Consider the following 23014-nt stretch of genomic DNA (forward strand, 5'->3'; position numbering starts at 1 on the left):
ATGAATATATTACCTAGGGTGCTATATATATTACAGACACTACCAATCCCTCTACCTAAGGGCTTTTTATTAGCTCTACAGGATAGAATCTTTGATTATATATGGGACAGGAAGAAAGCAAGAATTAATAAAGCATTAATGTGCTTGCCGGTCTGCGAGGGGGATTGGGGGTCCCTAACCTGACTAAATATAGACAAGCTGTGTTCTTGCAAAGGATAGTAGACTGGTTTAAGAACTATCACGGTAAAAAATGGGTAGCCTTAGAACATGATATAGCAGGGAAATCACACCTGGGTACGATTTGCTGGCAGTCAGCCCCTCAACTACATACAGACTTCAAACAGAACACTATACTGATGGAGACCCTAACTGTATGGAAGGGGATACTTAGAGAATACACACATATATCCTCCCGGTTCTCCCCACTGACCCCTCTTACTGAAAACACTGAACTCCCTATAGGCCTACTAAAAAAAGTTAGGCAAATGGAAACTCCACTTAGGACCTTATGGGCAATACACGAGACTACTGACTGAGGGGGAACTGGTAGAGAGGGGCCTAACGGTCTTCAGCAGCTGGCAAGTCCTTCAACAATGTCATTCGTACATATACAAACATAAAGAAAGACGTAAGACTCTCACTCAGTTTGAGACATTGTGTCATTGAGAGTCCCCAGCGACAAGGACCCTATCAATGACGTACGCGCTGCTACAGAAACCAGCTGTGGGCTATACCCCTTATTACATAGACAGATGGAATGATGAGCTGGATACTGAAATATCAATGACTGATATTGTTAAATTATTCAACAATGTTACCAAAGTCTCCGTATCCAGTAACCTTATAGAGCTTAACATTAAAATCCTACAACGGTGGTATCTCACCCCAACTAGGATCAATAAATTGTTTCCATCGATCTCACATAAATGCTGGCGGTGCGGTGAAGAGAGGGGGTCTATGCTTCACATCTGGTGGACTTGTGGATTGTTGAAGCCAATATGGTTAGCAGTAGTTAGGGTGACTAACACAATGACTGAACCGACTCTAGAACCGGACCCTAGAATTTGGTTATTAAATGCAGTGCCTAGTAAAATCCCAACGTATAAGAAAAAGTTAATTTTTATTGCTAGCAATAGCCTCAAAAAATTAATAGCAAAAAACTGTAAGTCTCAGGTAGCATTAAACATAGCCACATGGTATGCTCAATTTCAATTCATTCTATCATTAGAAGAATACGCTTACATGTGGAATGGTAGAAGCAAGGTATTTATACAAATGAAGGCTATGTGGGAAACGTTTATTATTAACATCTAGAATATGAGTAGAGAGAGATATAAAGTAAAGGAATAGCACTGCGGGTCATGATGGGTTCAAAGACAAAAGCGAATAGCAACTTGTGGAACATGGTTAATTATTTGTTGTTGTGATAAATGTTTTATTACTCATATTGTATGAACTCTGCATGGACGGTTTGCTGTAAACTGTATACTTTCTTCTTTGTAATGCAATGCAGAAATTACAATAAAAACATTGTTATATAGATAAAAAAATTAAAAAAAATAAGTCTTCCAAACTCGATAATAAATCTTCCAAGAAACAGATTTACGGGCCTGTAACATAGTACAGTATTAATCACTGAGTCAGAGAAACCTCTATGACTAAGCACTAAGTGTTCAATTTCCATACCTTCAAATTTAAAGATTTGAGATCCTGATGGAAAAACGGCCCTTGAGACAAAAGGTCTGGTCTTAAAGGGACACTAAACTCATCATAAAAGTTACCTCCATTAGCCAGATCAATATAAATACATACTTTTTGTAAATATCATTGTGCTTCATATGTTTACCCTTTCTGAGTAATCATCACCCGAAATTTAATAGAATTCCGAACCCACCGCCGGCAATATCTTCTAATCCTCCAATCGAGACTGATAGCAACGAACAGTAACAACATCTCAAGTTAATGAGATGCAATTATTGAAATTACTACCGTTACGTTTGTTGTATCGTGCGCCTCCCATATTTGAGGGTTAGCTGATATGACGCAATAGACTATTATTAAAATGAATATTTTTCATGTTTAGAAACTTTTTTTCAGACTACAAATAGGTATGTGAGGATATGTAAACATGTTACATATGATATTGATGGTAAGTTGGTGGAAAAAACCCAAAAGTTTTGAAATCCTTTAAAGGAAGTGGCCAAGGTTGGCAACTGGACATCCGAACAAGATCTGCATACCAAAACCTGTGAGGCCATTCTGGTACTACCAGAAACATAAATGATTGATCTTAGAGATCACTCTTGGAAGAAGAACTAGAGGCAGAAAGATATAAGCAGGTTGGTAAAACCAGAGGCCAAACCTGAAGAGCCCTGAAAATAGCACGGAGTTATAAAAAGATTAATTAGTAACCTCGCCTCTTGAGGTTTCCAAACTCCTTGTGCAGTCAGAGATCCCCAGATCCTAACCTGAAAGACTTGCATCTGTTGTGATTACAGTTCAGGTTGGATGAACAAAAGAGGCCCCTTGAACTAAACGGTTGTGGTCTAACCACCGAGTCAGAGAGAATCGAACGTTGGGCTTTAAGGATATTGACTGCGATATCCTTGTATAATCCCTTCACCATTGATCCAGCATACAAAGCTGAAGAGGTCTTAAATGAAAACGAGCAAAGGGAATGATCAAGACTGAAGGTTTTGACAAGCTGAAACCAATTTAATTTGTCTCTTGTCTGTTAGAGACAGGGTCATGAACACTGAATCTATCTGGAAACCTAAAAAGGTGACCCTTGTCAAGGAATTTTTCGGTAAATTGATCCTCCAACCAGGTCTTTGAAGAAACAACACTAGTTGATTTGTGTGAGATTCTGCAGAATGTAAAGACTGAGCTAGTACCAAGATATCGTCCAAATAAGGAACACCGCAATACCCTGTTCTCCGATTATAGAGAGTAGGGCACCAAGAACCTTTGAGAAAAATCTTGGCACTGTCGCTAGGCCAAATGGAAGAGCGACAAATTGGTAATGCTTGTCTAGAAAAGAGAATCTCAGAAACCGATAGTGGTCTGGATGAATTGAATATGAAGATATGCATCCTGTAAGCCTATTGTGGACATATAAATGACCTTGCTGAACAAAAGGCAGAATAGTCCTTATAGTTACCATTTGAAAGATGGCACTCTTACAAAACGATTCAAAATTTCAGATCCAGAACTGGCCTGAATAAATTCTCTCTTTGGGACAATGAATAGATTTGAATAAAACCCCAGACCCTGTTCCTAAAACGGAACTGGTATGATTACCCCTGAAAGCTCCAGATCTGAAACACACTTCAGAAAAGCCTGAGCCTTCACTGGATTTACTGGGACGTGTGAGAAAAAAACTTCTCACATGAGGTCTTACTCTTAATCCTATTCGATACCCTTGAGAAACAATAATCTGAATCCACTGATTTTGGACAGAATCTGTCCAAATGTTTTGGAAAAATTTAAATCTGGATTTATTCCAACTTGAAGGTTTCCAATTGGAACCAGATTCTTTGGGGAAGGATTGGCTTTCTGTTCCATATTCTGTCGAAAAGAACGAAAACGATTAGAAGGTTTTAGATTTACCCTTCGGTCTTTATCCTGAGGCAAAAAAACTCCCTTCCCCCCAGTGACAGTTGAAAAAATTGAATCCAACTGAGAACCAAATAAATTATTACCTTGGAAAGAAAGAGATAGTAATCTAGACTTAGATACCATGTCAGCATTCCAATATTTAAGCCAAAAAGGTCTTCTAGCTAAAATAGCTAAAGATATAGATTTAACATCAATTTTGATGATATCAAAAATAGCATCACAGATAAAATGATTAGCATGTTGAAGCAAGCGAACAATGCTAGAAAAATCAGGATCTGTTTCCTGTTGCGCTAAGCTTTCCAACCAAAAAGTTGATGCAGCTGCAAGCCTGCAACATCAGCCATGGATATAGCAGGCCTAAGAATATAGCCAGAAAATAAATAAGCTTTCCTTAGATAAGATACAAGTTTCCTATCTAAAGGATCATTAAAAGAAGTATTATCTCATAGGAATAGTAGTACGTTTGGCAAGAGTAGAAATAGTCCCATCAACTTTGGGGATTTTTCCCCAAATTTCCAATCTAGCTGCTGGCAAAGGATTCAACTTCTTAAACCTAGAAGGAGGAATAAAAGAAGCACCATGCCTATTCCATTCATTAGAAATCATATCAGAAACAACATCAGGAACTTGAAAAACCTCTGGAGTAACCACAGGAGGTTTGTAAACAGAATTTAAACGTTTACTAATTATAGTATAAAGAGGACTAGATTCCTCAATATCCAAAGTAATCAACACTTCTTTACGAATATACTCCATCTTAAAGAGATAAGTAGATTTGTCAGTGTCATATCTGAGGAAGGATCTTCTGAACCAGATAGATCCTCATCAGAGGAGGATAATTCAGTATGTTGTCGGTCATTTGAAATTTCATCAATATTATGAGAAGTTTTAAAAGACCTTTTACGTTTATTAGAAGGCGGAATAGCAGACAAAGCCTTCTGAATCGCATCAGCAATAAAATCTATAATATTCACAGGGATATCATGTACATCAGATGTTGAAGGAACAACAGGTATTGTACTAGTACTGAAGGATACATTATCTGCATGCAAAAGCTTGTCATGACAACTGTTAGATACTACAGCTGGAGATATAATCTCCACAAACTTACAACAGATACACTTAGCTTTGGTAGAACTGTGATCAGGCAGCAGGATTCCAACAGTGGTTTCTGAGACAGGATCAGATTGAGACATCTTGCAAATGTAAGAGAAAAAAACAACATATAAAGCAAAATGATCAATTTCCTTATATGGCAGTTTCAGAAATGGGGGAAAAATGCAAACAGTATAGCCCTCTGAGCATAAAAAAAAGAGCAAGAGGCATATAGGAAGTGGGGTTTAAATAAATAAATTATTTGGCGCCATGTATGACGCACAACGCAAAATGAAATATTTTGGCGCTAACAACATCTGGAAATGACGCAACTCGCGTCATGGCAGACGCAACCTTGTGCAAGGAAACCTGGCATCAACTAAGACACCAGAAATGACGAATTTGCATCACCGAACGTACCTTTGCAGCAAAAAATTCTCGTGCCAAGAATGACGCAATAAATTTCAGCTTTTTGTGACCTTGCAAGCCTAATATTGCCCGCGAAAATTAATGAAAAACAGAATTTATGCTTACCTGATAAATTACTTTCTCCAACGGTGTGTCCGGTCCACGGCGTCATCCTTACTTGTGGGATATTCTCTTCCCCAACAGGAAATGGCAAAGAGTCCCAGCAAAGCTGGTCACATGATCCCTCCTAGGCTCCGCCCACCCCAGTCATTCGACCGACGGACAGGACGAAATATATATAGGAGAAACCATATGATACCGTGGTGACTGTAGTTAGAGAAAATAATTCATCAGACCTGATTAAAAAACCAGGGCGGGCCGTGGACCGGACACACCGTTGGAGAAAGTAATTTATCAGGTAAGCATAAATTCTGTTTTCTCCAACATTGGTGTGTCCGGTCCACGGCGTCATCCTTACTTGTGGGAACCAATACCAAAGCTTTAGGACACGGATGAAGGGAGGGAGCAAATCAGGTCACCTAAACGGAAGGAACCACAGCTTGCAAAACCTTTCTCCCAAAAATAGCCTCCGAAGAAGCAAAAGTATCAAATTTGTAAAATTTGGCAAAAGTGTGCAGTGAAGACCAAGTCGCTGCCTTACATATCTGGTCAACAGAAGCCTCGTTCTTGAAGGCCCATGTGGAAGCCACAGCCCTAGTGGAGTGAGCTGTGATTCTTTCGGGAGGCTGCCGTCCGGCAGTCTCATAAGCCAATCGGATAATGCTTTTAAGCCAAAAGGAAAGAGAGGTAGAAGTCGCTTTTTGACCTCTCCTTTTACCAGAATAAACAACAAACAAGGAAGATGTTTGTCTGAAATCTTTAGTAGCCTCTAAATAGAATTTTAGAGCACGGACTACGTCCAAATTGTGTAACAAACGTTCCTTCTTTGAAACTGGATTCGGACACAAAGAAGGTACAACTATCTCCTGGTTAATATTTTTGTTAGAAACAACTTTCGGAAGAAAACCAGGCTTAGTACGCAAAACCACCTTATCTGCATGGAACACCAGATAGGGCGGAGAACACTGCAGAGCAGATAACTCTGAAACTCTTCTAGCAGAAGAAATTGCAACTAAAAACAAAACTTTCCAAGATAGTAACTTAATATCTATGGAATGTAAAGGTTCAAACAGAACCCCTTGAAGAACTGAAAGAACTAGATTTAGACTCCAGGGAGGAGTCAAAGGTCTGTAAACAGGCTTGATCCTAACCAGAGCCTGAACAAATGCTTGAACATCTGGCACGGCTGCCAGTCTTTTGTGAAGTAAAACAGATAAAGCAGAGATCTGTCCCTTCAGAGAACTTGCAGATAATCCTTTCTCCAAACCTTCTTGTAGAAAGGATAGAATCTTAGGAATTTTTATCTTGTTCCATGGGAATCCTTTGGATTCACACCAACAGATATATTTTTTCCATATTTTATGGTAAATTTTTCTAGTTACAGGCTTTCTAGCCTGAATCAGAGTATCTATTACAGAAGCTGAAAACCCACGCTTTGATAAAATCAAGCGTTCAATCTCCAAGCCGTCAGTTGGAGGGAAACCAGATTCGGATGTTCGAATGGACCCTGAACAAGAAGGTCCTGTCTCAAAGGTAGCTTCCATGGTGGAGCCGATGACATATTCACCAGGTCTGCATACCAAGTCCTGCGTGGTCACGCAGGAGCTATCAAGATCACCGAGGCCCTCTCCTGATTGATCCTGGCTACCAGCCTGGGAATGAGAGGAAACGGTGGGAATACATAAGCTAGGTTGAAGGTCCAAGGTGCTACTAGTGCATCTACTCGAGTCGCCTTGGGATCCCTGGATCTGGACCCGTAGAAAGGAACCTTGAAGTTCTGACGAGACGCCATCAGATCCATGTCTGGAATGCCCCATAATTGAGTTATTTGGGCAAAGATTTCCGGATGGAGTTCCCACTCCCCCGGATGGAATGTCTGACGACTCAGAAAATCCGCTTCCCAATTTTCCACTCCTGGGATGTGGATCGCAGACAAGTGGCAGGAGTGATCCTCCGCCCATTGAATTATCTTGGTCACTTCTTTCATCGCCAGGGAACTCCTTGTTCCCCCCTGATGATTGATATATGCAACGGTCGTCATGTTGTCTGATTGAAACCTTATGAATTTGTCCTTTGCTAGTTGAGGCCAAGCTCTGAGAGCATTGAATATCGCTCTCAGTTCCAGAATGTTTATCGGGAGAAGAGACTCTTCCCGAGACCATAGACCCTGAGCTTTCAGGGATTCCCAGACCGCGCCCCAGCCCACTAGACTGGCGTCGGTCGCGACAATGACCCACTCTGGTCTGCGGAAGCTCATTCCCTGTGACAGATTGTCCAGGGTCAGCCACCAACGGAGTGAATCTCTGGTCTTTTGATCTACTTGAATCATCGGAGACAAGTCTGTATAATCCCCATTCCACTGTCTGAGCATGCACAGTTGTAATGGTCTTAGATGAATTCGTGTAAAAGGAACTATGTCCATTGTTGCAACCATCAATCCTATTACTTCCATGCACTGCGCTATGGAAGGACGAGGAACAGAATGAAGTACTTGACAAGAGCTTAGAAGTTTTGATTTTCTGACATCTGTCAGAAAAATCCTCATTTCTAAGGAATCTATTATTGTTCCCAAGAAGGGAACTCTGGTTGACGGGGACAGAGAACTTTTTTCTTTGTTCACCTTCCATCCGTGAGATCTGAGAAAGGCTAGGACGATGTCCGTATGAGCCTTTGCTTTTGACAGGGACGACGCTTGAATTAGGATGTCGTCCAAGTAAGGTACTACTGCAATGCCCCTTGGTCTTAGAACCGCTAGAAGGGACCCTAGTACCTTTGTGAAAATCCTTGGAGCAGTGGCTAATCCGAATGGAAGTGCCACAAACTGGTAATGCTTGTCCAGAAAAGCGAACCTTAGGAACTGATGATGTTCCTTGTGGATAGGAATATGTAGGTACGCATCCTTTAAATCCACGGTAGTCATAAATTGACTTTCCTGGATGGTGGGTAGGATCGTTCGAATTGGTCTGAATGTTCCCTCTTTTTTTGGGAACTATGAACAGATTGGAATAAAATCCCATTCCTTGTTCTCTTATTGGAACTGGATGTATCACTCCCATCTTTAACAGGTCTTCTACACAATGTAAGAATGCCTGTCTCTTTATTTGGTTTGAAGATAAGTGAGACCTGTGGAACCTTCCCCTTGGGGGTAGTTCCTTGAATTCCAGGAGATAACCTTGAGAAACTATTTCTAGCGCCCAAGGATCCTGAACATCTCTTGCCCAAGCCTGAGCAAAGAGAGAGAGTCTGCCCCCCACTAGATCCGGTCCCGGATCGGGGGCTATCCCTTCATGCTGTTTTGGTAGCAGTGGTAGGCTTCTTGGCCTGCTTACCCTTGTTCCAGCCTTGCATTGGTTTCCAGGCTGGTTTGGGTTGTGAAGTATTACCCTCTTGCTTAGAGGATGCAGAATTAGAGGCTGGTCTGTTTCTGCGAAAGGGACGAAAATTAGGCTTATTTTTAGCCTTAAAAGACCTATCCTGTGGGAGGGCGTGGCCCTTTCCCCCAGTGATGTCTGAAATAATCTCTTTCAAATCAGGTCCAAATAATGTTTTACCTTTGAAAGGAATGTTAAGCAATTTTGTCTTGGAAGACACATCCGCTGACCAAGACTTTAGCCAAAGCGCTCTGCGCGCCACGATAGCAAACCCTGAATTTTTCGCCGCTAATCTAGCTAATTGCAAAGCGGCATCTAAAACAAAAGAGTTAGCCAATTTAAGTGCTTGAACTCTGTCCATATCCTCCTCATACGAAGATTCTTTACTGAGCGACTTTTCTAGTTCCTCGAACCAGAAACACGCTGCTGTAGTGACAGGAACAATGCATGAAATTGGTTGTAGAAGGTAACCTTGCTGTACAAAAATCTTTTTAAGCAAACCCTCTAATTTCTTATCCATAGGATCTTTGAAAGCACAACTATCTTCGATAGGAATAGTAGTGCGTTTGTTTAGAGTAGAAACCGCCCCCTCGACCTTGGGGACTGTCTGCCATAAGTCCTTTCTGGGGTCGACTATAGGAAATAATTTCTTAAATATAGGGGGGGGAACAAAAGGTATGCCGGGGTTTTCCCACTCTTTATTTACTATGTCCGCCACCCGCTTGGGTATAGGAAAAGCGTCGGGGGGCACCGGAACCTCTAGGAACTTGTCCATCTTACATAATTTCTCTGGAATAACCAAATTGTCACAATCATCCAGAGTAGATAACACCTCCTTAAGCAGTGCGCGGAGATGTTCTAATTTAAATTTAAATGTCACAACATCAGGTTCAGCTTGATGAGAAATTTTTCCTGAATCTGAAATTTCTCCATCAGACAAAACCTCCCTCATGGCCCCTTGAGATTGGTGTGAGGGTATGTCAGAACAGTTATCATCAGCGTCCTCTTGCTCTTCAGTGTTTAAAACAGAGCAATCGCGCTTTCTCTGATAAGTAGGCATTTTGGATAAAAGATTTGCTATGGAGTTATCCATTACAGCCGTTAATTGTTGCATGGTAATAAGTATTGGCGCACTAGATGTACTAGGGGCCTCCTGCGTGGGCAAAACTGGTGTAGACACAGTAGGGGATGATGTAGTATCATGTTTACTCCCCTCATTTGAGGAATCATCTTGGGCAATATCATTATCTGTGGCATTACTGTCCTTACTTTGTTTGGACACTATGGCACAATTATCACATAAATTTAAATGGGGAGACACATTGGCTTTCATACATATAGAACATAGCTTATCTGATGGTACAGACATGTTAAACAGGCTTAAACTTGTCAACAAAGCACAAAAAAACGTTTTAAAATAAAACCGTTACGGTCTCTTTAAATTTCAAACTGAAAACACTTTATTACTGAATATGTGAAAAAGTATGAAGGAATTGTTCAAAAATTACCAAAATTTCACCACAGTGTCTTAAAGCATTAAAAGTATTGCACACCAAATTTCAAAGCTTTAACCCTTAAAATAACGGAACCGGAGCCGTTTTTAAATTTAACCCCTATACAGTCCCAGCTATATGCTTTGCTGAGACCCAACCAAGCCCTGAGGGGAATACGATACCAAATGACGCCTTCTAGAAGCTTTTTTAGTGATTCTTAGATCCTCACACATGCATCTGCATGCCTTGCTCTCCAAAAACAACTGCGCAGTAATGGCGCGAAAATAAGGCTCAGTCTTTAACTAGAAAGGCCCCCAGACTAAAAAAAGGTGTCCAACACAGTGCCTGCCGTTTTTTAAACGTTCCCCAAGATTATAATGCCAATTATTAGCTAGAATCTGCATAATATGCCCCAATAAAGCAATCGTTTTAGCCCATAAAAATGTCTACCAGTTTTTAAGCCCTTTTTTAAGCCCTTTATTCTTTTATGTGTGACTAAGAAAATGGCTTACCGGTCCCCATGAGGGGAAATGACAGCCTTCCAGCATTACATGGTCTTGTTAGAAATATGGCTAGTCATACCTTAAGCAGAAAAGTCTGCTAACTGTTTCCCCCAACTGAAGTTACTTCATCTCAACAGTCCTGTGTGGAAACAGCAATCGATTTTAGTTACTGTCTGCTAAAATCATCTTCCTCTTACAAACAGAAATCTTCATCCTTTTCTGTTTCAGAGTAAATAGTACATACCAGCACTATTTTAAAATAACAAACACTTGATAGAAGAATAAAAACTACATTTAAACACCAAAAAACTCTTAACCATCTCCGTGGAGATGTTGCCTGTGCAACGGCAAAGAGAATGACTGGGGTGGGCGGAGCCTAGGAGGGATCATGTGACCAGCTTTGCTGGGACTCTTTGCCATTTCCTGTTGGGGAAGAGAATATCCCACAAGTAAGGATGACGCCGTGGACCGGACACACCAATGTTGGAGAAAAGCAGTCAATTTGTAGAAAAGACTATACCCCAGGTAAGAAAAAATAACTTCCTAAATAAGTTTCCCAATTTTGAAACCGATAGTCTGCAAAAGGAAATATACATAAACCTGACTCATGGCAAATATAAGTACAATACATATATTAAAAACTTTATATTAATATATAAAGTGCCAAACCATAGCTGAGAGTGTCTTAAGTAATGAAAACATACTTACCAAAAGACATTATCCATATATAGCAGATAGCCAAACCAGTACTGAAAAAGTATCAGTAGAGGTAATTGAATATGAGAGTATATCGTCGATCTGAAAAGGGAGGTAGGAGATGAATCTCTATGACCGATAAAAGAGAACCTATGAAAAGATTTCCCGTGAGGAAAACCATAGAATCAATAGGTGATACTCTCACATCACTCTGACAAACACTGTACTCAGAGGAATCGGGCTTCAAAATGCTGAGAAGCGCATATCACAGAAGAAAATCAAGCACAAACTTACTTCACCACCTCCATATGGAGGCAAAGTTTGTAAAACTGAATTGTGGGTGTGGTGACGGGTGTATTTATAGGCATTTTGAGGTTTGCCCCTCCTGGTAGGATTGTATATCCCATACGTCACTAGCTCATGGACTCTTGCCAATTACATGAAAGAAAACATAAATTATGCTTACCAGATAATTTAATTTCCTTCTGTATAAGGAGAGTCCACAGCATCATTCCTTACTGTTGGGAAATACTGAACCTAGCCGCCAGAAAGAGGCAAAGACACCCCAGCCAAAGGCTTAAATACCTCTACCACTTCCCCCAGTCATTCTGCCGAGGGAACAAGGAACAGTAAAAGAAATATAATTTAGAGGGCCGCCCATCTGAGAACAGGTGCGGGGGCCGTGGACTCTCCTTATACAGAAGGAAATGAAATTATCTGGTAAGCATAATTTATGTTTTCCTTCTTCATATAAGGAGAGTCCACGGCATCATTCCTAACTGTTGGGAAAACTATACCCAAGCTCTAGAGGACACTAAATGATATTGGGAGGGACAAAAAAAAAAAAGAGGCGGACCCTAATCTGAGGGCACCACAGCCTGCAAAACCTCTCTCCCGAAAGCTGCTTCAGCTGAAGCAAAAACATAAAACTTGTAACATTTACAAGGAGGACCAGGTAGCCACCTTACAAATCTGATCCATAGAGGCCTCGTTCTTAAAGGCCCAAGAGGAAGCCACTGCTTTAGTAGAATGATCCGTAATCCTTTGAGGAGGTTTATGTCCCACTGTCTCATAAGCTAAGCGGATAACACTCCTTAACCAGAAAGATAAGGAAGTTGAAGAGACCTTCTGACCCTTACGCTTCCCGGAACAAACAAACAAGGAAGAAAGTAGTTTGTCTAAAATCCTTAGTAGCCTGAAGATAGAACTTCAAGGCGCGAACCACGTACAAATTATGAAGCAAACGTTCCTTTAAAGAAGAAGGATTGGGACACAAGGAAGGAACCACAATCTCTTGATTGATGTTGTAGTCTGACATGACCTTAGGAAGAAAACCTAACTTAGTATGTAGGACAGCCTTATCAGAATGGAACACCAGATAAGGAGGCTCACATTGCAAGGCAGCAATCTTAGATACTCTGCACGCAGAAGCAATAGTAAAAAAAAGAACCTTCCAGGACAACAATTTAATGTCAATTTCATGCATAGGCTCAAACAGAGTCCGTTGCAAAACCTTAAGATTTAGACTCCAAGGAGGAGTCTTAGATCTAAACACAGGTCTGATCCTAGCCAGAGCCTTAACAAAGAACTGCACATCTGGAAGCTCCGAAAGCCTCTTGTGCAGTAAAACAGACAGGGTCGAAATCTGTCTCCTCAGGGAACTGGCAGAAAGGCCCTTCTCCAGTCCATCCTGGAGAAACGACAGGATCCTGGCAACGTTAACTTTATGCAAGGAATATCCACGCTCTTCACTACAGATGCGACGAGTAGCTGGCTTACGAGCTTGAATGAGTATCAATAACTCTCTCCAAAAAACCTCTCTTGGCTAGAACTAAGCGTTCAATCTCCACGCAGTCAGCCTCAGAGAATCTAGATTTTGATGAACAAAAGGACCTTGTTCCAGCAGATCCCTGCGACAAGGTAACTTCCACGGAGGAGATGACATCCCACCAGATCCGCGAACCACATCCTTCGCGGCCACAATGGAGCAATCAGTATCACTGATGCCTGCTCCTGCTTGATGCGAGCCACTACTTGAGGAAGGAGTGGTAACAGCGGGAAAAGGTAAATCAGACTGAACCTCCAAAGCACTGCTAATGCATCTATTAGCTCCGCCTCAGGATCCCTGGAATTCGACCCATATCTGGGTAACTTGGTATTGAGACAGGATGCCATGAGGTCTATATTGTCTGATTGGAATCTGATAAACTGGGATGAACCCAGAAGGGGCCAAGCCTTAAGAGCTCTGGCTTTGACTCCTGGCTTGTTATTTTTTGTTATTAATAAAGGTGTGATTATTTTTGCACTTCTCGTCTCAGTCCGATTCCTGGCATCCTGACAACAAGCTGCGCAGCACTCAAAGTGAAAGTAAAAACCTTTGTTTTCCAGCCATATAACAAACGGCCTATGAGCCCAATAAAATCATAAACATAAAGCAGCATAAAATCAAAGCATCACATTTGATGAATCCCCACTGTTCAATAATCCACCTCAGAAGATATTAACCCATAATTCTATTAAGATAAAAGGAGCCACACAGTGACCCTGTCTTCTAGCGTTTTCAACATACGTAAAAATTGAAATGATCTTACCAGAATCCATGCTGTGGAACAGAAACACAGCCTCTCAAGTGTGACAGTCTTGTAGCATCGCTCCTGACATGTACTTGTGTGAGAAAACAAGCAGACAGTGAAACTTGTCAACACTGATTGCTTAGGAGCTGTTAGCAGGCAGTCTGGATGTGTTCACAGAAAGACTCTCCCTGCATCTCCAGACTCTAACTTTCGTCAATGCTCTCACTGAGAGGCTGACAAGACTACTTAAAACTCCAGTCCCATATCAAAGGGCAGATACCCTTCCTAAGGAACTACTCCTAAATCTTCTGACACTTCTCTGCTATCCTTCTGTGACAAAATGCAAATAATGACTGGGGGATGGGGGAGAGGCATTTAAGACTTTGGTTGGGGTGGTCTTTGCCTCCTCCTGGTGGCCAGGTTCAGTATTTCCCAACAGTAAGGAATGATGCTGTGTGTCTTTGTCAGTAGGTTTCTGTGTGTAAAAGAGAGAGAGAGAGGAGAGAGAATTTGTGAGTGTATAAACATGTTTTGCTGTGCACGGCTCAAGAGTGTTGAGGTTTGGCCTGAACTAAAGGTGGCAACACTAACCAGCAGATAAATGTCCTTGGCAGCAAGAAACAAGTGATTAAGTTCTCTAATGCAAGGTTTATATATTTTGCTCTTCTACAGGAATAAAAAGCTTAAGGGTGAAGGAACAGTCATCTGATCATTTAGAGAGAATATATATATAAAAAAATGTATTAGATGACTGGTTTAGTTCAACTTGTAGATGAGTTGAATTATCACGAGTCCCCCCCAACATATAAAAAAAAGTCTGATTTTTGTTACCGAGTTTAGAGAGGCGTGCGGAAGGCATTTCCAAGAAAGCATTGTCTGGTTCATCATCTGCAGGTGTAGGCAATAACTGTGAGGAACGGGGAGTGGTGCTTTCAGGACACAAGTCACACTGATCCTACAACAACAACAAAAAACTTGGAAATCCAAACACACCTTAAATACTTAAAGGACCAATATAGTCAAAAAGATACATGCTCTAATTCATTTGTAAAGGGACAGTCTAGTCAAAAATAAACTTTCATGATTCAGATAGGGCGTGCAATTTTAAACAACTTTCCAATTTACTTTTATCATCAAATTTGCTTTGTCCTCTTGGTATTCTAAATTGAAAACTAAACCTAGGTAGGTTCATATGCTAATTTCTCAGCCTTTGAAGACCAACTTTTATCTGAATGCATTTTGATTTTTTTTTTACAACTAGAGGCCGTTAGTTTATGTGTGCCATATAGATAAACTTGTGCTCACGCCCGTGGAGCTACCTAGGAGTCAGCACAGTCTTTCCAAAGAACTGAAATGAGGGGGCTAGTTTGCAGAGGCTTAGATACAGGTAATCACAGAGGTAGAAAGTATATTAAAATAACCCGGGCTGGTTATGCAAAACTGGGGAATGGGTAATAAAGACATTATCTTTTTAAACAACACCAATTCTGGTGTAGACTGTCCCTTTAAGACTAGAGACCCTACACATTTGCAGGGGTTAAACACATAGTAAACATACTGATTAGGACCCGCACAACACTGTTAGCCCAGAGCAGAAAATGCTGATGATCCAATCAGCAGCACTAGTTCCACAGATGAATTGTGCATCTAGCACTACTGATTGGCTCATCAGCTGTTTCCGCTCAAGACCAACTCTGCAAGGGATAAACACACAGAGGTGCAGGGTCGCTAGTCTTAAATGACATGCGCTAAGGAATTAGGGGGGGATGTCCTTTTTTCACTATGGTGGCCCTTTAATACAGAACAAAGCAAGAGACAATTATACAAAATTAAATACATTTCCAGCAAGATGTAGTCCATGCTAAATTGATTTAAAGGAACATGAAATCCAAATTTTTTCTTTCATGATTTAGAAAGAACATGCAATTTTAAACAACTTTCTAATTTACTTCTATTATCTAATTTGCTACATTCTCTTGATATACTTTGCTGAAAAGCATATCTAGATAGGCACATTAGTTGCTGATTGGTTGCTGCACATAGATGCCTCGTTTGATTGGCTCACCCATGCATTGCCATTTCTTAAACAAAGGATATCTAAAGAATGAATCAAATTAGATAATAGAAGTCTATTGGAATGTTATTTAAAATTGTATTCTCTATCTGAATCATGAAAGAAAATGTTTGAGTTTAGTGTCCCTTTAATTTAGAAATGCTAATTATTAAGATGTTTTTACTATGCTAAAATGTATTGAGTCTATGAATTTTAAAATCTTCATGATAGCTTTGGCCAAACATTTCTACATGAAACAATTCATAAATTAAATATATTTAATGATTATAACCGATTTAGAAGTAATCCAGTCCAATACCTGGTGATGAAACAAAATGTCCTCTTCCATTGGGATCCCACAGAATTCACAAGGGATAAGGACGCTATGTGATGTATTATCAGAAAGCTGAGGAGTGCTAACTTGTTCTTTCAGGGAACTTAGCTGAGAAATTGGCTCAAAAGAAGGATCATATTTCAGGTCCACCAAATTTTTGGGTGAATGTCTTCGATTAAAGACAGAGGCAAGGTTACCACGGTTGCAACCAGACTGTTAACAGAAAGGATGTATGATTAGTAGCAAGTAATACTATAACTGCTGAAACACTTTTTTCCCCATTTTTAATATATATTCTACTTCAACAGTTGAAACTGATTCTCTACAGCAAATACATCAGAAGGGGCATATAAATTGTATACAGTGTTCTACCTAGGCCCCTTTTAATGGGTGCACCACCCGGCTAAAATTGTAGCCCAAAATAAAATAAAATTTGATATTACATTTTTTTTCTGCAATGTTACTACTCAAATTATCAATAAATACATTTTATATGTTAAATTTTACAATTAATTTGTGCAGAAAATGCTATAATATTACAAAGTATTACACTACCCCAATGTATAGGAACAGCAAAAGCATCAGAAAGGACACATAAATAATGTATAGGTACAGCAAAAGCATAAGAAGGGGCACATAAATAATGTATAGGTACAGCAAACACATCTGAAGGGGCATATAAATGTATAGGTGCAGCAAAAGCATCATAAGGGGCACATAAATAATGTATAGGTAGAGCAAACGCATCAGAAGGGGCATATAAATGAATAGGTGCAGCAAAAGCATCAGAAGGGGCACAAATAATGTATAGGTAGAGCAAACGCATCAGAAGGGGCAAATAAATGTATAGGTGCAGCAAAAGCATCAGAAGGGGCACATAAATAATGTTTAGGTAGAGCAAACGCATCAGAAGGGGCACATAAATTTATAGGTGCAGCAAAAGCATCATAAGGGGCACATAAATAATGTATAGGTACAGCAAACTCATCAGAAGGGGCACATAAATAATGTATAGGTAGAGCAAACGCATCAGAAGGGGCACATAAATAATGTATAGTTAGAGCAAACGCATCAGAAGGGGCACATAAATAATGTATAGGTAGAGCAAACGCATCAGAAGGGGCATATAAATATATAGGTAGAGCAAACGCATCAGAAGGGGCACATAAATAATGTATAGGTAGAGCAAACGCATCAGAAGGGGCATATAAATATATAGGTAGAGCAAACGCATCAGAAGGGGCACATAAATAATGTATAGGTACAGCAAACTCATCAGAAGGGGCACATAAATAATGTATAGGTAGAGCAAACGCATCAGAAGGGGCACATAAATAATGTATAGGTAGAGCAAACGCATCAGAAGGGGCACATAAATAATGTATATGTAGAGCAAACGCATCAGAAGGGGCACATAAATAATGTATAGGTAGAGCAAACGCATCAGAAGGGGCACATAAATAATGTATAGGTAGAGCAAACGCATCAGAAGGGGCACATAAATAATGTATAGGTAGAGCAAACGCATCAGAAGGGGCACATAAATAATGTATAGGTAGAGCAAACGCATCAGAAGGGGCACATAAATAATGTATAGGTAGAGCAAACGCATCAGAAGGGGCATATAAATATATAGGTAGAGCAAACGCATCAGAAGGGGCATATAAATATATAGGTACAGCAAACTCATCAGAAGGGGCATATAAATATATAGGTACAGCAAACTCATCAGAAGGGGCATATAAATATATAGGTACAGCAAACTCATCAGAAGGGGCATATAAATATATAGGTACAGCAAACTCATCAGAAGGGGCATATTTATTTATTTTATTTATAAAATATTTTACCAGGAAGGATACATTGAGATTTCTCTCGTTTTCAAGTATGTCCTGGGATCACAAAACATTGCATTGATACAATAGGGTACAATAAAATACAAAAACAATAATAATACACAATATATGCAAACATTTAACATAGAACAGGTACAAAATATTTAATCAACCATGACAGGCACATTCTGTTTTGAGATATGTAGAGAGGGATCTCTTAAAGGATATTAGGCTTGGGGAAGGTTTGAAAGTGTGCGGGAGGTCATTCCATAATTGTGGTGCTCTGTAGGAAAAGGAGGATCGAGCTGCTTTCTTTTTGTATTGAGGCAAACTAAATAATGTGCTGGTATTGGATCAGAGGTTATGGGAGGTGGGAACAGCTGGGGAGAGCATTCTGCTCAGATAGGGTGGGAGCTTCCCAGAAAAGCTCTTAAACACAAGGCTGTAAAGATGAAAGGTGCGTCTGGATTCCAGCGACAGCCAGTTTAGTTCTTTTAGCATGTCACAATGGTGGGTCCTGTAGTTACATTGTAGCACAAAGCGGCAGAACGAGTTATACAATGTATTAAGTTTATTAAGGTGAGTTTGCGGTGCAGGTGCATATACTACATCCCCATAATCCATGATTGGCATCAGCATTTCCTGTACAATCTTTTCTTTTACTGTAGGGCTGAGGCAAGATTTGTTTCTGTACAGGGCACCTAGTTTTTGATAAAAGTTTAGATGCAAGTTTTTTTATGTGGAGGCCAAGAGATAGATTAGGGTCTAACAACATACCCAAGTATTTGAAAGAGTGGACTGCGGTCAGCGTGCAATTGGATTTTGTTTTGATGCGTAGATGGGAATTTTGTAATTTAGGTCTCGTTCCAAAGATCATTGTGACAGTTGTCAGTGTTTAGGAAGAGAGTTTGTTTTTTTGAGATCCACTTTTCTACCTCTGTGAACTGGTCTTGGAGCGCTGCTTCAAGCTGCTGCAAATTGGAATTGTTTGCATAGATTACCGTGTCATCTGCATACATGTGTACAGTTGAGGATTTGCAGACATTAGGCAGATCATTTATAAATAATGTGAATAGTAGGAGGCCGAGAATGGAACCTTGGGGAGCACCACACGTGACTAGTTAAACCAGGTTTACGGACGATCAGCAATACCAGAGTTTTTTAGTTTGAGCAGTAGTATGGCGTGGTCTACTGTGTCAAAGGCCTTTGCAAAATCAATGGAAATAGCTCCAGTTAGTTCTCCTTGTTCCATGCCAGTTTGGATGTCGTTTCAAACTTTTAGGAGGGCAGTTGTAGTGGAGTGGTTCAGGCGAAAACCTGATTGATCAGGGGTCAGATAGTTAGAAAGTTGGTAATACTCACATAATAGCGTATGAACGCATTTTTCTAAATTTTTTGACAATACTGGGAGCAATGATATAGGGCGATAGAAACCAAGGTTAACTCCCCACTTTTACATATACATGTATAGGTGCAGCAAAAGTATCAGAAGGGGCACAAAAATAATGTATAGGTAGAGCAAAAGCATCAGAAGGGGCATATACATGTATAGGTGAGACCAACCTATTTTAATTTCTACTCATGCTACATAATCTTACATAACGGTTGCTAAAAAAATTATAAAAAATAAAATAAAAAATAATAGTAATACAGAAGGACCATGCTCAACAGACATGAAAAAATGATATGCTTAGAAAATCATTTTATACCTACAAATCACAAGAATAATTTCTACAGATTTAGGACTCCTGATCTATGTTGTAAAAACCTTTACTTCTTCAGCACATAACAGATCTTTAGAATACCTTCCATTAAACAGACTGTGTACTGTAACATTATCTCCCCTTTGATGTGCTCCCAATGTTCCATTTTACTCGTTGGAGCGAATTAAACCGTTTATAAATAGCTTCTTTACCTTTACTTTGTCATTTGGAATCACTATTTCTCCACGTTGTATCCCCATCTATATTGAACATTTCAGTTCATAAAGGGACACTAAAACCAAAATTAATCTTTCCCGATTCAGAAAAGGCCGTTTTGAACAATCTTCCAATGTTCTTCAATTATCAAGTCTTTTTATATGCACACTTTCTGAGGCACCAGCTGTCATGAGATGCAGGACACAGTATAGAAGGTACAACGCTATTTTATTGCAGAGCATAGAAGTATACAGCTTGCACAACACATCTAACTTCGTAACAGACAATAACGGCTATAAGCCACGCCCCCATCTGGTGACATCACCTCCCACTCATCACATCTTTTCAAAGGACAAAGCATTCATTTTCTTTTAAATATTTTTTTTAAGAGTACATCAAATAAACAAAGTATACAAGAAGCATACAAAAATAGTTTAGTTTAAAACAAATAAGTTAAAGAGAATATATATGATCAAGAAATACAATCCTAACTTGAACATCGCCTGCCGCAAGCTAACAGGAATAACAATGTGGTCCTGGAACAGCACCAACCCATCCAGCTCTGTGAGCTGTGACCTCTCTGACTGGTAAGAACTTGAAGATATCCAGGCTGCCCGGCTCTTGGACCAACTTTCTTTTATGTACTTAACTTCTTGAAGGTCTGTATCTAAACGCGTCTCCTTTATTTCCTCTAGCATCCCTGATGAAATGGACTTTAAGCAGCAAATCAGTATGTCTGTCCCGGGACAGGCAAGGGAGTGAGCCTCATGCACATTCATTATTTCCCTATTCAATTTAAGGAAGTTTACTATGAAATCTCATGAGATCACAGTAAGAGAGTTCATGACCCCAGCACTGCTGATGCTGATTTGCTGCAGTTCATTTCTTCATTTTTTTTTTTTAACCTGCAGTTGGACAGCAGCTGAAGTATAGCTTTTTACACAGGACTTACTCTGGTGAGCTGAGGAAATTGTGAGGTAAAATATCTTCTTTTTTACATAGAGATTCTCAGGTGATATTTTCCTGTCAGCTTTTTACAGTTATACTGCATCAGTTTCAAGTGATTTAGCATATGAGTATTATGTCCCTTTAAGTGTAGGCCCACTCTTCTAAAGAGCGTTATTTGAAATTCCTACATTTTTCATATTATAAAAAGATACAATTCAAAAATATATACAACTATGAAGTACTACTACTACCTCAGTGGGGTGTATTTCAGACTAAATATTTTCTTAAAACTTCTGAAGCAGTATCTTCAATACATTTCCAAGGGATCAACAGAAAATAACGCAGCTTTAAAAAGTCACTGAAATTTACCTTGACTTTATTACAATTTTAATTATGTGCAAATGTTAGCTGCTGTGGATAAGAATTTCAAAAACAATCAGTCCTCAATATAAAGAAAGCTTTTAAAACTAGTCAGGAGCACTTTATTCCAATGAAATGTTAAACCAATAGGATTCTTCTGGTATTAACTTAAAGGTACATGAAACCCAAAATTTTTCTTTCATGATTCAGATAGAGAATACAATTTTAAACAACTTTCTAATTTACTTCTATTATCTAGTCTGTTTCATTCTCTTTGTATCATTTGTTGAAGGAGCAACAATGCACTACTAGTTTCTAACTGAACACATGGGTGAGCCAATCAAATTCTTTATATATATGTAGCCACCAAAAAGAGAAACCTAGTTTCTCTGCTGCTCATGAACTTGCCTAGATAAACCTTTCAGCAAATGATAACAAACGAAGGAAGCAAATTAAATAATAGAAGTAAAATGGAAAGTTGTTTAAAATTGTATTCTGTATCTGAATCATGAAAGAATAATTTTGGGTTTCATGTCCCTTTAAAGTAGTAATTACAAGAAAAACAGGTCCTACCAATGCAGGAATCTTCTATGCAAGATAGTAATATAGCAATCCCACACTTCTGTATCGAGAAAAAGTTACACCCAATAAGGTTGATTTATCATGCTACGCGGACGGTGGCGTACATATGCACCCCTGTCCTGCCGCAGCTCGCCTCTGGCGGGCTGAATTCCGTTGTCGGAATTCAACATTGCAAAAGAGCGCTATTGGTGATTGGTACGAGATCGGGGAGATTGAAAATTCTCCACCTAAGAGGTGGAGAAGAGGTTAGGGAAGCAGTGGTCTGATGACCGCTGCTTGACAAATACAGACTGCAGGTTTTCTTGGGAGAACCTGCAGTCGTAGTGGGGTCGAAGGCTGGCGAAGCCTTTGATAAAATCGACCCATAGTGTTCTTATAAAGAACCATAATAACTCAGAAAATAGGATTGGGCCCTACTGACTGCTGGAATTCCCTCTATGAAACAAAGAGAACAACGATAAAGGTTTCCAAAACTAGGGAATAATGCACCCAATAAGTGGCGGTTCTAGACAAATTTTACTGGGGGGCCAAGGTAGGGCCAGTGTTTAATCAGGGGGGCACATTAAAAAACAGAAACAAACGATATATATATATATATATATATATATATATATATATATATATATATATATATATATATATATATATATATATGTGTGTGTGTGTGTGTGTGCATAAATGTATATATATTTATAATTTGTGTGTGTGCATATGTATATAACAGGAGTAAGCATTGGTGCACCTCCAAACACATAAGACCACATATTATTTCACATATTTTAAAACTTGTTAAAACTTCTTAATGCTGCAAAAAATTGCTTTCTTAATATTTCTTTTTTTTTTTTTTTTTTTTTTTTTAAGATGGGATCTTAGTCACACAATATGGCCATATTCTGCTCAGCCAGTCACCACTTACAAGGTGTCCCACAATAGACTGGTCCTAACACTATAACATTAGCCTAACTGGGCTGAATAATACAATTCTAATATGCCAAAGAGGATTCCAACATTGCAATACTATACCTCAAATCAAGACTGCATAGAATGAGGTTCCCTGGCTTTATATACACACAGTTAAATAACATTGTCTGGAACACACCTGAACA

At 39.5% G+C, this 23014-nt stretch overlaps 1 protein-coding gene across 2 annotated transcripts in view; it reads right to left on the bottom strand.

The window, feature by feature from the left end:
* The window catches only part of TRAFD1 (TRAF-type zinc finger domain containing 1), a 216276-nt gene that overhangs the window by 62096 nt on the left and 131166 nt on the right, over positions 1-23014 (bottom strand). For both annotated transcript variants that reach the window (XM_053701701.1, XM_053701700.1), the window contains exons 8-9: positions 16250-16477; positions 14709-14832 (exon numbers count right to left, since the gene is read on the bottom strand). In XM_053701701.1, the coding sequence (XP_053557676.1) occupies positions 14709-14832; positions 16250-16477 (352 nt within the window). The remainder of the gene's footprint in view (positions 1-14708; positions 14833-16249; positions 16478-23014) is intronic.

This window comes from Bombina bombina, chromosome 2 (assembly GCF_027579735.1).
Source record: "Bombina bombina isolate aBomBom1 chromosome 2, aBomBom1.pri, whole genome shotgun sequence".
In the NCBI taxonomy this organism is placed as follows: domain Eukaryota; kingdom Metazoa; phylum Chordata; class Amphibia; order Anura; family Bombinatoridae; genus Bombina; species Bombina bombina.